At 40.6% G+C, this 16,268-nt stretch overlaps 1 protein-coding gene across 1 annotated transcript; it reads left to right on the forward strand.

Moving 5' to 3' along the window:
- The first annotated feature begins 1,732 nt into the window (after positions 1-1,732).
- On the forward strand, positions 1,733-15,590 carry LOC124258973 (major vault protein-like). Its single transcript, XM_046693038.1, is given in 18 exon segments — positions 1,733-1,859; positions 1,957-1,985; positions 3,290-3,455; positions 3,867-4,062; positions 4,433-4,562; positions 6,941-7,029; positions 7,031-7,105; positions 7,107-7,148; positions 8,316-8,441; positions 9,371-9,481; positions 9,668-9,793; positions 10,142-10,291; positions 10,896-11,131; positions 12,296-12,493; positions 13,058-13,199; positions 13,537-13,748; positions 14,041-14,284; positions 14,596-15,590. Coding segments are annotated over 16 exon segments (2,562 nt in total). The 5' UTR covers positions 1,733-1,859; positions 1,957-1,985; positions 3,290-3,315; the 3' UTR covers positions 14,941-15,590.
- Positions 15,591-16,268: the final 678 nt, after the last annotated feature.

Consider the following 16,268-nt stretch of genomic DNA (forward strand, 5'->3'; position numbering starts at 1 on the left):
ATAAAGCAAACCATTTAGAATATTTTAATTATATGAATATGTATTTTTATTGTATCACAAATTCTAGATCTACTGAATGTATATCATACAAGTCCGTACAAGTAGTGTTTACTTCAATTTCGAGGTTAACCCCGCTTGGAATGCATTAGAGGAAGTGATGTCACAGCTAATTTTAGATAATACTCAATGCTCCTGCGACTTGATTGGTTGATCAGCACAGCCGGTCTTGCACCACACATCACAATACACAAGGTAGGTGTCGCACCGTAGGTCCAATTTTTCTGATATTTGATATTACTAGTATTTGTACTTCCGATTCATCATATGAATTTTGGTTCTATACGTTACCTAGCTCACGTTGAGCATGATAAAATGTGATGACAGTTCGGAATAAATGTGTCATGCTATCCAAACCGACCCGGATACTTAATACTGTAAAGCGGGTCAGCTCGTCTTTATTCTTCATGCAAACCTTTGTTCTTGTGAAACATGTTCATTCATATAAAAAGGTTAATGATATGTACTGTAAAACTTGGAATGTCAAAATATACAAAATATGAAACCGCAATTAATCGTGTGTGAATTCACTTGGTTGCTGATTATTGTGCAGATGGGAAGTCAAAGTCGGCTGAGCACGCTAAATGGACACGCCCACTTTGAAGATGCTTGTATCGTGAGAACAGTTAATTAGACATACAAAGCGTCAACAAATATAGGGCAGGTGAAAACCTCCAAAAGTCCAGTTGCTTGAAAAAAGATGTCTGTCACTAAAGCATATAAAAACGCGTATAAACTTCCGGGTATAGAGATCTTGTTCTGCTGTGTGTGACGAATAGTATGGCCTTGAGCGCCGTTGTTGAATAGACGTACGTGTGTAGGTTGCTAGGCATTATTTGACCTCTTGATCGATATAGACTGTCAGATTGGAACATGTGCAATTATGCACGAATAACATCGTCAATTTTAATGCATCTTTCATATCACGTGATCAGAAAAAATGCGTCTTGCCATGGATTGCGTGATGATCACAATTGCCGTGTATTATTTCCACAAAAGTGTGCACTGTAGTATCGACTGCTCAAGACGGTAGTCTTTTCTCCCACAATGTTTCTGTCTCCGTATTTTCTGTAGGAATGATAACATATATTATAACAAACTTTACGTTACGTTTGAGTATTTCATGAAATGTTATTTTTTTGTAGGGACACTTTCATCACAGGGTATTTTTTGTTGACAAAAATAAATCCAGTATTACTTTCATAAGTAAACGAGTCAGGTGCAATAGCCCATGACCGAATAATGCTTTGAATTCCGTTTACATGGTATGACTCGTGCAAGAAGATTAGCTTCACGAGAAAGCACCGTTAGGACAACCAATACCAGGAAATGCATTAAATATAATAAAATAGACTATATAATATCATGTGTATGCGTACTGTTATACGGTATTCCCCTCGTAAAGTTTCAAAAGGTGCCGTGTATAGAATGGCATTGATTACTGACGTACGATGAAATACAATCGACTCAAATTACATGTATGTACAACGACGCTGTTGATATTGCAACAGACGGCCTTGAGGTTATCCGCATTGATATCAGTTTTACGGAATATACTACGCATGCGCCGACTCGTAGGAACATGAAGTAAACATTGTGAAATAATGTACTAAGTGGTCGTCGAAATCGCTGACGAGGCTGCTTTGGGGCGTTGTCAGGTACATACAGTGTGATATCCCGTCTTCGCGGTTCAGTGGGCACGGGTTTCGTGTCTTATCAACTGCGTCAATTCTCTCGACTCACAGAGCCAGCGCAGCAAAATAGACGTCATATAAACCCCGGACTTCTCGTTCTACGCAGAAGTGAGTTAGTCGTGTTCGTGTGAAACTTGTCTCCACTGCGTCTGAGCTAAAGCATGTGAAGGCTATTGTTCATATCTATTTTTTTTCCTTGTTGCAGTTTACGGCAGGGACGAGTTATTATATTAGGTAAGTTTATTTTCATTCTTCCTATTATTCTCTAAAACGTTTATCATGTCGCCAGTACCGTTTAATTTTGACAAAGTAATTGAGGCAGGCATATATAAGAATTTAATAACCTGAAGCGGCAGTCGTACTTACATGTCCACCCGAATCATCCAGTTATATTGATAGGTTCGACCCACGGGTCGATATACCTGTAGCCTATGGCTTAATTAATATCTCAAAACCAGTGTTCCTTCCAAAATGGTTAGCGTTAGCGTTGGGTTAGTGGCGACCATAATCAGGTCGGGGGGAGAACCGCAAAACTGATAATGTGCACTTGCTCCAGTATGTATTCATACAGGAAGACGGAACCATACGTTCCTCAAGGAATATTGTTTGGTTAGTAATTTTATTGATTCCATATTAAATCGTTTTGAGTGACACTGAAAAGCTGAGATGTAAAATGACAATGTTTGGAGTGAGTGAGTGAGTTCGATTTTACGCCGCTTTTAGCAATGTTCCAGCAATATCACGGCAGGGAACACCAGAAATGGGCTTCACACATTGTGCCCATGTGGGGAATCGAACCCGGGCCTTCGGCATGACGAGCGAACGCTTTAACCACTAGGCTACCCCACCGCCCCACATTGTTTTGGAATTATGCACACAGAAAACATGTGTTATTTAACTTCTTGTGCGTGCGTGCGTGTGCGTGCGCACATATACCACTTGGTAAAGAGTGCAATAGTAATCATGGTAATTAATAATATCATGCACATTAACTCACTCATAACAGTAGGTTCATGTTGTCATAAAACAAGTCAATTTCATTTCATCGGTTGACAACTTCAGTTTCTCAATCTGATCTCTTTCATATAAAGCATCCAAACCTCTGGTAAAATGATTAGTTAAATGACGAGAAAGACCATGTGTTCAGTCCAGTTATCTACAGGGGCAAATCACGTATTTGGAGAAAGGGGGTGCACATAAATCATGAGGTCCAGAGGTTAGGGGGAAATGTTCATCAGGGAATTGTTTTTCAGGGGGTGGGGTGCGCACCCCACCCCTGGATCCGCCCCTGTACATTCACATTGATAGATGGTGTGGGGAGACATCACTGTGCCTGTTGCTCTGTGGCGACTGTTAATCCCTTGTTAAATCCTTAAGACTACATTTCATCCCGATATGGTTGGGATATTGCCGATTGGGACATTAAATATTGACTCACTCACTAAGACTACAGTTAGGGAGCAGGCATATCGGGCACAGTGAGGTGTGATCGGTGGGGTCCATGCTTGCAGCGTGTTTATTCAGAGTTGTTTGTTTAGCTGAGGTTATCCTATAGACAGTCAGCATGTCGGCACCCAGGAGATCCATGGAGGAGTCCTTGTACAGGATCCCTCCGTACTACTACATCCACTGCTTGGACCAGAACACCAACGTCACACGGCTGGAGATTGGGCCCAAGACATACATCAGACAGGACAATGAGAGGTGAGTCTGGGACAACTTCGCTAGAAAGATATTGAATCTTGGATATTCGCGGAAGAATGAAGAAAGCTGAATCAGCAAAAATTTGAGATACAGAAGGCATTATTTGAAAAAGAATAATTTTGTCAAGGTTGATTTTTGATCAGTATGTATCAGAATACATGGAACAGAATTTGAAGAAAAGCATGTCGTAGAAAAGTGCTTGGTAGCTTTGTTTACTGGTTGTGAAGTAAACAATGTTACATTAAAAATGTTGGTACGTGTTCAGTTAGTGATGGTAAATACTGCCTTCAAAGTCAGAGAGCATGCAGGTGACTGATATAAAATGTTAATGCCTTCATATATTGCACTGTGGATGTATTTTATGATATACTGTGTATGGGGGCCTTTCTTTACTCTAAATGCACATTCCAGGATTGTCCTTGGTCCCGAAAAGATGATCGTGGTGCCCCCTAGGCACTACTGCGTCGTCGAGAACCCCGTCGTCCGTAACAAGGATGACCAAATTGTGTGCAATGAGAGTGGACAGGCCAAACTGTTCCATGCTGATCAGGAGATCCGTCTTGCCCAGGACCCCTTCCCCCTGTACCCTGGGGAGGTGCTCAAACAGGTAGGAATATGTACCGATATCAGCAAGACCTATGTGTCCCAGTTTGTATATATCTGGTAATGACATGGAAGAATAATCTATAAAAGATTTATAACTTAACTCGAGACTCTATAAACAGAGGCTAATAGTACATTTTGAAAAAAAGAATTGCTTTACTCTTCAAACTAACCAACTCAAATGAACTATTTATTTATTAGATTTTGGAGTATGCAACACAACTTTTGATAAGCATAGTCTTGTTTTTCCATGTTAAACAAAACTTATTCTCATATGTAGAATGGATATAAATAAAAAGCCATATCTGATTATCTGAGTAGTATTTGTATTCTATGGTATATTCTCTTTTATGATAATCAAATCTGCATTGCAGCCTGTCACTCCACTAAAAGTAGTTCCTGCAAACTCGGCACTTCGTCTCCGGTCCATCTTGGACTTTGAGGATGAGACTGGGGAGAAGAGGACAGCTGGGGACGAGTGGTTGTTTGAGGGACCAGGTACGTACAGTAGTCGTTATGACCTCTGATCTTGCCTTAAACATGTTAAAGTAGTGATTTGAAAAGCAGGGACACCTTTGGGATTTGGAATCAAATTCAGTTGCTTGATTTTTAGCAATGTAATTGTGATACAATGGCATGCTATCTGTAGTATGTCCCATACTTTAACATAGGCTTACATTCTAAGTGTTATAACTGGGGTAACACCCATACTTTAACATGGGCTTACAATCTAAGTGCTATTACTGGGCTAACACCCATACTTTAACATAGGCTTACAATCTAAGTGCTATAACTGGGGTAACGCCATACTTTAACATGGGCTTACAATCTAAGTGCTATAACTGGGGTAACGCCATACTTTAACATAGGCTTACAATCTAAGTGCTATAAGTGCTATAACTGGGGGTGCTATAACTCCATACATACTTTAACATAGGCTTACAATCTAAGTGCTATAACTGGGGTAACACCCATACTTTAACATAGGCTTACAATCTAAGTTCTACCCAACTAAGTGCTATAACTGGGCTAACACCCATACTTTAACATGGGCTTACAATCTAAGTGCTATACTTTAACATAGGCTTACAATCTAAGTGCTATGGGCTTACAATCTAAGTGCTATTAACTCCATACCTATACTTTAACATGGGCTTACAGGCTTACAATCTAACCCATACTTTAACATCTAGTGCTATGGGGGTAACACCCATACTTTAACATATGGGGCTTACAATCTAAGTGCCTAACACCCATACTTTAACATGGGCTTACAATCTAAGTGCTATAACTGGGCTAACACCCATACTTTAACATAGGCTTACAATCTAAGTGCTATTACTGGGCTAACACCCATACTTTAACATAGGCTTACAATCTAAGTTCTATAACTGGGGGTAACGCCCATACCTTAACATAGGCTTACAATCTAAGTGCTATAAGTATAACTGCCGTAACGTCCATACTTTAACATATGCATTCAATGCTAGTGCTGCAGTTGTTTTGTGCAAGTGGATACATATGGTGTTCTTAGATTTATGTGGAAATCATGACAAAAGTACAAACCAGATAAAAATAGCTTAAGTAATAGAAGGTTGATTTAATTTAAAAAGTATTGTATTCAGTTTTAATTGGAATATATTACATTATGTAAATCATAGATACTGCTGGTTTTTGCCAGGCTGGGAATAGAAGAAACCATGATATGTTCATTCACAAGCATGTTTACTTATATGGTGATATAGCAGCAGAAGTGTGTTTTGAATCAGGCCCTGAATCAGTTTCCTAAAATAGATTTTGATGAATGCATCTGAGATTGGTGCAAAGGGAGGTAACAAGTCTCAAGCCAAACTGTGTTGGCAGTTGGTGATGCAAGGCATGATGAAACTCTGGGAAATCAGTCTGGATATGACTAAGGCTTATATTTGTTCAGTAACATAAATTACTGTCTTTTTCAACAATGTAAGCAGCCAGTTAGATACACTATAAACAAAACCAAGGGTTGTATATTCCTGATATACTATAGTTGGGCTAAGTGATAAAACATGTTTATCAAAATGTAGAACAAATAGACAATAGTGATGTCACATCTTTCAACTGTCACACATTTTGGTTAAGCTTAATATAATTATGTATTAAATTTATAACAATGGTAACAATGTTCAATTTATTTATCAGTTGAACTTGTTGCCATGTCTCATATGGGATAAATAATGCAGACTGAAGAAATTGAATACTTTAGCATGGATTCTTAACAAAATAAATATTGTGAAAATGATTACATTCATATTATGGATATTACATCATGGCTTGATGGTTATATGTCAGGTCAGTGCTCCAGGTAATGTTTTCATCTGTTTAGTATTTACATACAATATATATTAACATCGGGAGTTGAATTCAATTTTCAAGGTTGAGAGTCCGAGCTGCTGTGGTTTTTGATTCAGATCCTATTTTGATTTGATTTGAAGATCTGAGAAATTCTAACATGTCAGGGTGGTAGGAGCGGTAGTTTTTTAGCCCGAAAAATAGTGTGTTGCACGGCAAAGTGATCCTCTGTCGGGGTTTCCTCATGTGTCAAAATCAGGCCAAAGGCTCTATAAGTTCTGAAATAGTCCCTATGTGGATGCAATGTGTGAAGCGCCATTTCTGAGGGTACAGCCTTCCTGTAGCCCTGATACATATTAACATGATTGAATCAAATCAAGGTTGAGAGTCCGAGCCTATTTGTCAGACTATTCTTGGATTGTAAATCTAATTCTGGTGGGGTATATAATTTTCAGGCCAAAGGCCGGGGAGTCCCTATGTGGATGCAATACCATTTCTGGGTCCTCGCGATATTGAGGTAGTGGTTGAGGAAACAATCAGAGCCACCGGCATCAACATCCCTCGCAAAGAGGTAGTGGTTGAGGAAACCAGGCTATCAAACCAAACCAGGCGCCTCAGGGCTGCGAAAGAATGCCTTGACCGCGGACGGTAGTGCTCGGTCACGGGGAGGAGAATGGCTGGTCAAGAAGACCGGAGCTTATCTCCCAGGAGCATCTGTAAGAGGTTGTCGATGTTGTCAACGCTTATGTCCTCACAGAGAAGGTAATTTTCGGTATTTTTCTTATTTATGAACCTGTGAATATCTGGGTTAGAATTGGTCTTTAGCAATCCATGCTTGTCGTAAGGGGTGACTAACGGGATCGGGTAGTCAGACTTGTTGACTTGGTTGACACTTGTCATCATATCCCAATTGCTTAGATCAATGCTCATGCTGTTGATCACGGCATTGTCTGGTCCAGACTTGATTATTTACAGACCGCCACCATATCGCTGGAATATTGCTTAGTGTGGCGTTAAACAACAAACCAACAACAAAAGAAAGGTGTCACAGAATGTATGCATAGTGAAATGTTTTCAACTCAAGTTATGGCGACCATGACATATGTAGTATGGAGTGTTATGCGCTTGCAGAAACGGTTGATTGTTGTTACATCATCAGAGATGTCATGAAAGGAAGTAGGAGTTTAAGAGGTACACTGTGTTTAATTTGTGTTTTCAAAGGGTTGTTTCAGAGGTGTATACTTTTGTGGGGAAGTTGCTGTTTTTTGTGTCAAAGCTGTTTTAGGGCTTGTGTCAAAGTACAGTCAAATCCCGATGAGTCGAATCGCTGGGGACCAAGTAATACATTCGACTTATCAATGTATTCGAGACATAGGTATGTCTATGAGGGTAGAAAAAAAGATGATCCCATCCTAATTCCTCCATCTAAGCAATTGTTTACCTAATGATTTCCCTATCACTAATAGGGGCACCTTATCAGTTCCAGTCTGATTAGCACAGACAGTGATTTCCGTAAAATCACTAATCTGCCTATTGAACTCACCCGTCAATGGCGGAAAGGTGTGAACCGCGCTGGTTTGTTAATTGGATCAGTCTGCTACACCAATCAACTTCTCATTGACTGACTTCGGCTTATGTATACAAGATTGCTGTTGTTTGATTCTCATGGGACCAAATTTCCTTCTCGAGTCATCGTGTGTATTTATGAGATGAATTCGTGTAACCGTATTCAAAGTATAACTATACTATAACAGGGAATGGTCGGGACCGACAGGTACTTCGAGTTATGCATTATATTCGAGACACCGGCATTCGACTCATCAGGATTTGACTGTAAATGATATCTGATCACTGGTTTTGGTGGTAAATCAGCAGGAATTTGACTCGAAGAGATGGTGAATTTACCTATTGTATTGATGGATTTTGCAGAAAGCACTTCACATGCGTTCACTGAAGACATTCAAAGATGACTTCTCCCTCGTGAGGAAGAACGGCGAGGAATGGTTGATCACAATGAAGGACACTGAGACCCACATCCCCGGCGTGTACGAGGAGGTGAGTTATAACACACACACAATACTACATTGTTCTCCTTTGACATTCCATGAAATTACAAAAAAATGATAAAATGTTTTAAAAAAAAGTGTTGATTCTGAAGGAAAATATATTGTATGTATGATATACAAGTTGATTGGCAGTTAGGGACCATTCATAATTTATGGCTAGGGGGGTGATGATGATTTTTATGGAGAAGCATGTACAATGTGAATGACACACACACACACCCACCCACCCCCCAGCTAAATTTTATGTACAAAATCAATGACCCCCTCCTTCTCATAATTTCTAAGCATAATTTTAAGCATATTTTTATGTACAAAATTGCTCCCCAGCTCCTAAGAACAAAATGGGTGACCCCTTAAAATCATCATCACCCCCCTAGCCATAAATTATGAACGGTCCCTTAGACGCATATTTGTTAGTCTTATCTGTTATGTCTATCAATCATGCCTGTGTATGACCCTCTCCGGCTTAGTGGATGGACTGTCAACCATAGACCAGTAAAACTTCCAGGGTCTGCTTATAATAAGATTGAGGCCCATAAGATAGATTCACATCAAAATATGTTCCTAATAGGTCATTTTTCAGTGTTTTGTGCGCTGAATTAATGAGTTTGGTTTTACGTCGCTCTTAGCAATATTCCAGCAATATCCCGGTGGGGACGCCAGAAATGGCCTTCACACATTGTACCCTGGATGTTTGCAGTGATGAGTTTAAACACTGGGCTACCCCACCGCCCCTGCTCTGAATGTATTACAGTGTATTTTAGTATGCTAATATTTGTACAGCATCAATATCTAGCTCAACTGTTTTTCCTTCGATCAATGGATGTAAATCTCAATGGCACATCGTATTATCAATCTCAACTCCCTGGGAATCATCCAACATCTGTACCTGCTGTTACCAGTGTGCTTGTGTTTCAGGTTGTGGGTGTCGTGAACATCACTACCCTAACCAACCGCCAGTACTGCGTGATCCTAGACCCCACTGACGAGAGTGGAAAACCACAACTTGGAAGGAAGAAGCTCATCAAGGTGACACTCTTTCCATAACATCACTCACACCCAAACGTCTCTTGCCCATCTGGTAAAGGCATCAAGTTTAAGAAAGTTTAATTTCGAATGTTAATGCATACAAAAAAATATCATTTAGCTTTCTGTAATTGGATTGTAATGTTTATTAAAAGCATTTTCAAAATGGAATTGTTTTCCTTCTTCCAGGGAGAGAAGTCCTTCTTCTTGTTACCCGGTGAGCGCCTGGAGAAGGGAATTCAGAATGTGTACATCCTGGGAGAAGATGAGGGTCTCATTCTCAGGGCTAATGAGTGCTTCAAGGACAAGGATGCAGTGAGTAGTAAAACTATTTTCTACACAACTAATAACACAGCAGAAACATATTTCACGGCTGGAACTCCAACAAAGGTTTTATTGTCTGTAGCCCATTATTCAGCCACACTTTCTGTCCATGCTAATATTATATGATATTTATATAGCGCACATATCCAGGCAACTAGTGCTTGCTCAAGGCGCTGGTATTTTTTCCCCCAATCACTGGATGTCAATCTCAACGGCACATCATATTATCAATCTCAACTCCCTGGGGAGTAATAATAATCATCTATACAAAATATTCGTAAGGATATAAACAGTTGAAGTTTGTGAACACTAGTTAATGTGGTTTTTTGTTTTCTGAAGGGAAGTGAGCGTAACCCTGGCGATCGCTGGATGATCCGTGGACCCACAGAATATGTTCCCCCTGTGGAGGTGGAGGTGGTGATGAAGCGCCAGGCCATCCCACTGGACGAGAATGAGGGAATATACGTCCGGGACATCAAGACTGGCAAGGTATATGGAAATTAATTTGTTTAGTTCTAACGCAAAATTGATAAAAGATGGAGGATTTCACCAATGTTAAGGGTGTATAGTCTTGATTTATGTGTCATTGCATCCAGTGGAGGCCCTGTGACCTCAGACCCATTGGTTGCCTCCCTTTGCTGTACCAGGATTTTATTTTAGGCTTGGACCAAAAATGTACTTGATTATTTTCACTTACGAGTGAGATATCACACTGTGCGCACTTAGTTTTGGATAGATTTCTTTGTATCCCAAATTTCATTAATTTAGGAGGACCATTCAGTTTTGGTTACAAACTATGTAATTTTAACATTTCCAACAACGAAAACTAAAATTCATGCAGATACAAAACTAAAATTCACATTTAGTGGAATATTTAGAATGGGATCCAATGGTGAGGCTTGTTGGCTGCATGACATCCAAACCGTAGATGGATGTTCATCATGTCAGTCACTGGATTCTCCTGGAGTCCAGACTCGGAAGTTTACAAGTCGTCCTCATATAGGAATATTGCCAAATGAAGTGTTTACAAAAGAACAAACAAACGATATATCTAGATCGCAACATGACCTTCCTCTATTGTATTGGATCCCAGGTGCGTGCCATCACTGGAGAGACCTACATGATCAATCAGGACGAGGAACTGTGGGAGAAGACACTTCCTCCAATTGTAGAGAATCTCATCGCCCAGGGCAAGGACCCTCTTGCTGACCGTGGTGATAGGGGACGTGAAGTTGCAGCTAAACCACGAGACAAGACACGTGTCGTGACCTTCAGAGTCCCCCACAATGCAGCAGTCCAGATCTATGACTACAAGGAGAAGAAGGCCAGGTAAGTTGCTCTTCATTGTCAGACAAAAGTGGATTTGGATTTCCTGAAACAGAGACTCAATCTGATGGACAAAATTTTTTGATTCCACGCAACTACTCATCTCTGATCCAGGTGATAATAAGATGCTTGTGGAACCATTTGACATAATGCAAATTGATTGATTGATTATGCTTTTGGCTCACTTGACAAGCGTCTAATAGGATCAGGTGATCAGGCTTGGTTGATACATGTCATTGTATCCCAATTGTGTAGATCAATGCTCATGAGGTTGATCATCTGGTCCAGACTGCTGCCATATAGCTGGAATATTGCTGAGTGTGGCGTTAAACAACAAACAAACAAACACCTGAAAGAAGTGGCTTTTTTGTGTCACAGTATTTAGACAGTTCATCCTTACAGAGGAATATTTTATTTAAACAACCAATATTTGAATGTTCATCATGTTTGTTTCTAGTCATGTCGTCAAGTCTTTGATTGTTAAATGCATTTCCTTTTAGTTATCCCCCGCAACGCGTTTTGCAGGGGGTATTAAAATGGACTCCGTCCGTGCGTGCGTGCGGCGTGCGTCCGTCCGTCCGTGCATCCGTGCATCCGTGCACATTTGTCTTTTCCGGAGCAGAACTCAAAAACCGTTCAATATTTCTTCACCAAACTTGGCACATACATGGATCTGGTGGTGTACTGGTGCCTTTTGGTAGTTTTGGAATTCTGAATTAAATATTTTTGGCGTTTCCATGGCAACAAGTTCGACTTTGACTGAAATTGGTGGTAGTGCTCTTTTCCGGAGCTGAACTCTAAAACCGTTCAATATTTCTCCACCAAACTTGGCACATACATAGATCTGATGGTGAACTGGTGCCTTTTGGTAGTTTTGGAATTCTGAATAAAATATTTTTGGCGATTCCATGGCAACAAGTTTGATTTAGACTGAAATTGTGTGATAGTGCACATAGATAGATCTGGTGGTGAACTCTTTCTGGAGCAGAACTTTAAAACCTTTCAATACTCTCCTTCCACTTTTCTATATACACACCTAAATATTTGACATAATCATAACTCGTAGAGAGTAGAAGAGTATTTTGCCATTGAGGGGGATATCGATGACTTTGTCTTCTTGTTTTGTTTAACATGCTGGACAGTTCACAAGGTCATGTTGTGTTTCAGGGTTGTGTTTGGACCTGAGCTGGTGATGTTGGGCCCTGACGAGCAGTTCACACAGCTCAGTCTGTCTGGTGGTAAGCCCAAGAAACCCAACGTCATCAAGAGTTTGTGCTTGCTTCTGGGACCAGATTTCTGTACCGATATCATCATCGTGGAGACGGCAGACCACGCCCGGCTGTCCCTGCAGCTGTCATACAACTGGTGAGTTGGCTTGTCAGAGTGATTAATGCAAGGATGGAAGCTGTTTAGTGATAGTGAGCAAAGTTCATATTTTCATGAGATTATAATAATGGCCATTTATGAAGCACAAGCACCCACACAGCTATGCATGCTCAAGGAGCTAAGACATTATTAACAACTCAAGCTGCCTGCAAAGCGCTAGAAGGTTACCAGTCATATGACTTATTCTACCGGGTACCCAATCACTGCTGGGTGAACGAGGCAAATTTTAACAAACTCACTTACCTTTGGGGAGACCACTAGTGTAAGACAGAAGTCATTGAAACTCTCACGAGTCAAGATGACAAATACAAGATGTCACCGATCCAATTACTTTCCGTGACCACTGTTGCATAACTTTAACTGATTTGTGTCCTGGACTCTATGCACAAGATCACATACCACCACATTGATCCTGAGTGTTTCTTAATCAAAGCATCTTCACATGGTACTTGGTAATGTCCATTTCCCAACTTGAAAATTAAGTCAGACAATGAAGTTTGTGTCAGTTGTCATGAACCGTTTCGGACATGTTTCCTTTTGTAGGCATTTTGAAGTGATTGAGAAGTCTGATGTGGAGGCAGCTAAACTGTTCAGTGTGCCAGACTTCACAGGAGATGCCTGCAAGGCTATTGCTTCACGTGTCCGAGGGGCCGTCGCTCAGGTCCAGTTCGATGATTTCCACAAAGTGAGTTTTATATACCACAATAGAGATATGGATTTAAGATGTCATACTCTTAACATGTATGTTTGTGTATGTGCCTGTGTCTGTGTGCGTGTGTGTATGCATGTTTGTGTCCATTATTGTCCTTAATAGGTAGTATGTCCATGCTCATTTTTTTACCAGTCCTTTAACTGCATGGTGTGTATGATCTGTCTGTTCATGCAGTCAAAATGGTTTGGTTTGGTTTGAAAATCTTGACATTTATCCTTGAGCTATCTATGACAAGAAACATTATTTCATTATATTATTTAATTTTAATTTATTTTAACAAATTTATTTATTTATCTACTATATTTTCCAGAACTCTGCCAAGATCATCCGAGCTTCTGTTTTTGGTCTTGATGACAAGAACAAAGTGAGGGAGAAGTTCACCTTCCCCCAGAACAACCTCTTCATCACCAGCATTGACATCCAGTCCGTGGAGCCTGTCGACCAGCGTACACGCGATTCTTTGATGAAGTCCGTGCAGCTCGCAATTGAAATCACCACCAACTCCCAGGAAGCTGCAGCCAGGTAACTATGGCAACAATGTTTGTCATAAGATGTCTAATCCAGTTAACAAGCTACTGTTGTAACTTCAGGCAAGGAGGTATGATATGTAGATTAGACCGTTGGTCAAGTTTCATTGAAGTCATTACTTGGAGATTTAACAACTTATTGAATTGTCAATGTTCATCAATGCTTTAAAGTTTTGAAAATGTAAGAATGTTTTTTGCAGCTGAATTTAATGCCAGCATTGGGTGTTTAATTAATTCTACTCCATCACTGAACAGAAGTGCAATTATTTGTTACTTCGTCTTCTCAGACATGAGGCCGAGCGTCTGGAGCAGGAAGCCAAGGGTCGCCTGGAGCGTCAGAAGATCAGCGATGAGGCTGAGGCTGAGAGGTCCCGCAAGGAGCTGCTGGAGTTGCAGGCCAACAGCGCTGCTGTGGAGAGCACTGGACAGGCCAAGGCGGAGGCTCAGTCCCGCGCTGAGGCTGCCAAGATCGAGGGAGAAGCTGCTGTAGATCAGGCCAAGCTCAAGGCACAGGCCATGAAGATTGAAGCTGTAAGTTTGCCTAGGTATTTCTGCCATTCTGTGTCTGATTGCCATGTGGTCCTCCAACATATTCTCAATGTATGAGCTCTATCAGGCACCATGTCCTTAGTTTCTGTAAACTGTTCAGTCATATCTACTGATGGAATCTCTTGAAATATTAGAATCAGCCTGAAGACTTAAAGAATAATTCTAATGAATGTAATGAAATGATTTATACTTTCTTTCTGGGTCATAAGTTAATATTGAACAATTTACTACATGTTGCTGTTGGCATTATTTTTAGCATCATTGACATTTTGATTTTGATATTTTGAATACAGGAGTCCGAACTAGAGCGTCTCACCCAAGCACGTGATGCCGAACTGAGGTACGTCAAGGAACAAAATGACCTTGAACTTGACAAATCCCGCGAGATCTCCAGCATTGAGACCCAGAAGTTCAAGGAGATGGTCAGTGCAGTGGGTGCAGACACTCTGCGCACGATGGCTGCCGCGGGGCCGGAGTTGCAGGTGAAGCTGCTGCAGTCTCTGGGACTGAAGTCCACCCTCATCACAGATGGCAGCACGCCAATCAACCTGTTCAACACAGCCAACGGCCTCATCGGTGGAGTGGTGCCGTACAAGAAGCGCAGAACTGGGGAGAGCGATGAGGAAGACGAAGCATAAACAGTGCATTTTGATTGGTTAAGTGCATCAGAAATGAAACTGATTGGTCCAATGATCTTGGCAGGGACACTTGTGTTTCCTTGTGCTCGAGTATCTGAGTGATATCCTAAGAATGTCAGTCTGTGTGAAGCTTCTAGCAATGACATATCCTCAGTGTGATTGAAGCGTTCATGCACTTAGGTGTAAATACTAATGACTTTGTTATTATTTGGTTGAATGTCACTGCATGTGCTCGACATAGCAGACCACCATGACATGATTCATGAGTTTTGTCATTTTTGTTAAAGAAAGTGATAAGTCACTTTTTATATTGAAATCGGTTTTCTTTCAATATGATTCTGTTTGCACCCATCAGAGACAATAAACAACTAGCTGTGATATAAAAAGGTCATGTGCCTGAATGAGTGTGAAGGGGAGATAACTGCTTAATATCTTTCACATGGCTCTGCAATCAGATTATTTGTAGAGTAGGACCAGCATAATAATTTATGCATCATTGTTTTTTCATGTACTGTCGAACTGCCCCCCGTTTTGTTAGTATGTGCTTTTGTGGTGTCTGCAGAAGAAATTGTACAGAACAACTATTTGTATGATACCATCAGTTTACATTTAAGTGTTGTTACTTAATGGAATAAAGCAACACTCTTTGACCTTTGTTTAATGTTGTATTTTAAATGACAGGAGTGAGTGAGTTTGGCTTTACGCTGCTTTTAGCAATATTCCAGCAATATCACGGCGGGGACACCAGAAATGGGCTTCACAAATTGTACCCATGTAGGGATTCGAACCCGGGTCTTCGGCGTGACGCTTTAACCACTAGGCTACCCCACCGCCCCAAATGACAGGAAGAAACTTGAAATATGCATGATAGTGATCATAAATGCATAGGATATTTCACAAATATTGTGAGTTTATGTTTTGAGACGTGGCATTGATTTGAATCCGAGCAAAATGTTTTGTGTTGGTCTCAGAAAAAAATTTGGCATGCATCATAAATGAAGATTATCTTTCATTCTACCTTATGGAACATAAGGCCTTTGGGTAATGTAAAGTGTTCGCTAGTCACGCTAAAAACTCACTCACTTTTATGAATGGTGTAGTCAACATAGGTTTTAGACAGTTATAGTGCCAAGGTTGCTTCGTGGAATGAAACACGATGAAGCTGAGCAGTGGCCTTGATGTAGGCTAGCATGACTTTCAGTACATCTAACAACTGAAGTGGATTGGTTATTCATCAGTTTAGTGAATGTGTGTGAGTGAGTTTAGTTTTATGCCGCACTCAGCAATATTCCAGCTGGATGTCTGTAAATAATCGAGTCTGGACCAGA

The sequence above is a fragment of the Haliotis rubra genome, unplaced genomic scaffold (assembly GCF_003918875.1).
Source record: "Haliotis rubra isolate DU_JTF1 unplaced genomic scaffold, ASM391887v1 Scf704, whole genome shotgun sequence".
Taxonomy (NCBI): domain Eukaryota; kingdom Metazoa; phylum Mollusca; class Gastropoda; order Lepetellida; family Haliotidae; genus Haliotis; species Haliotis rubra.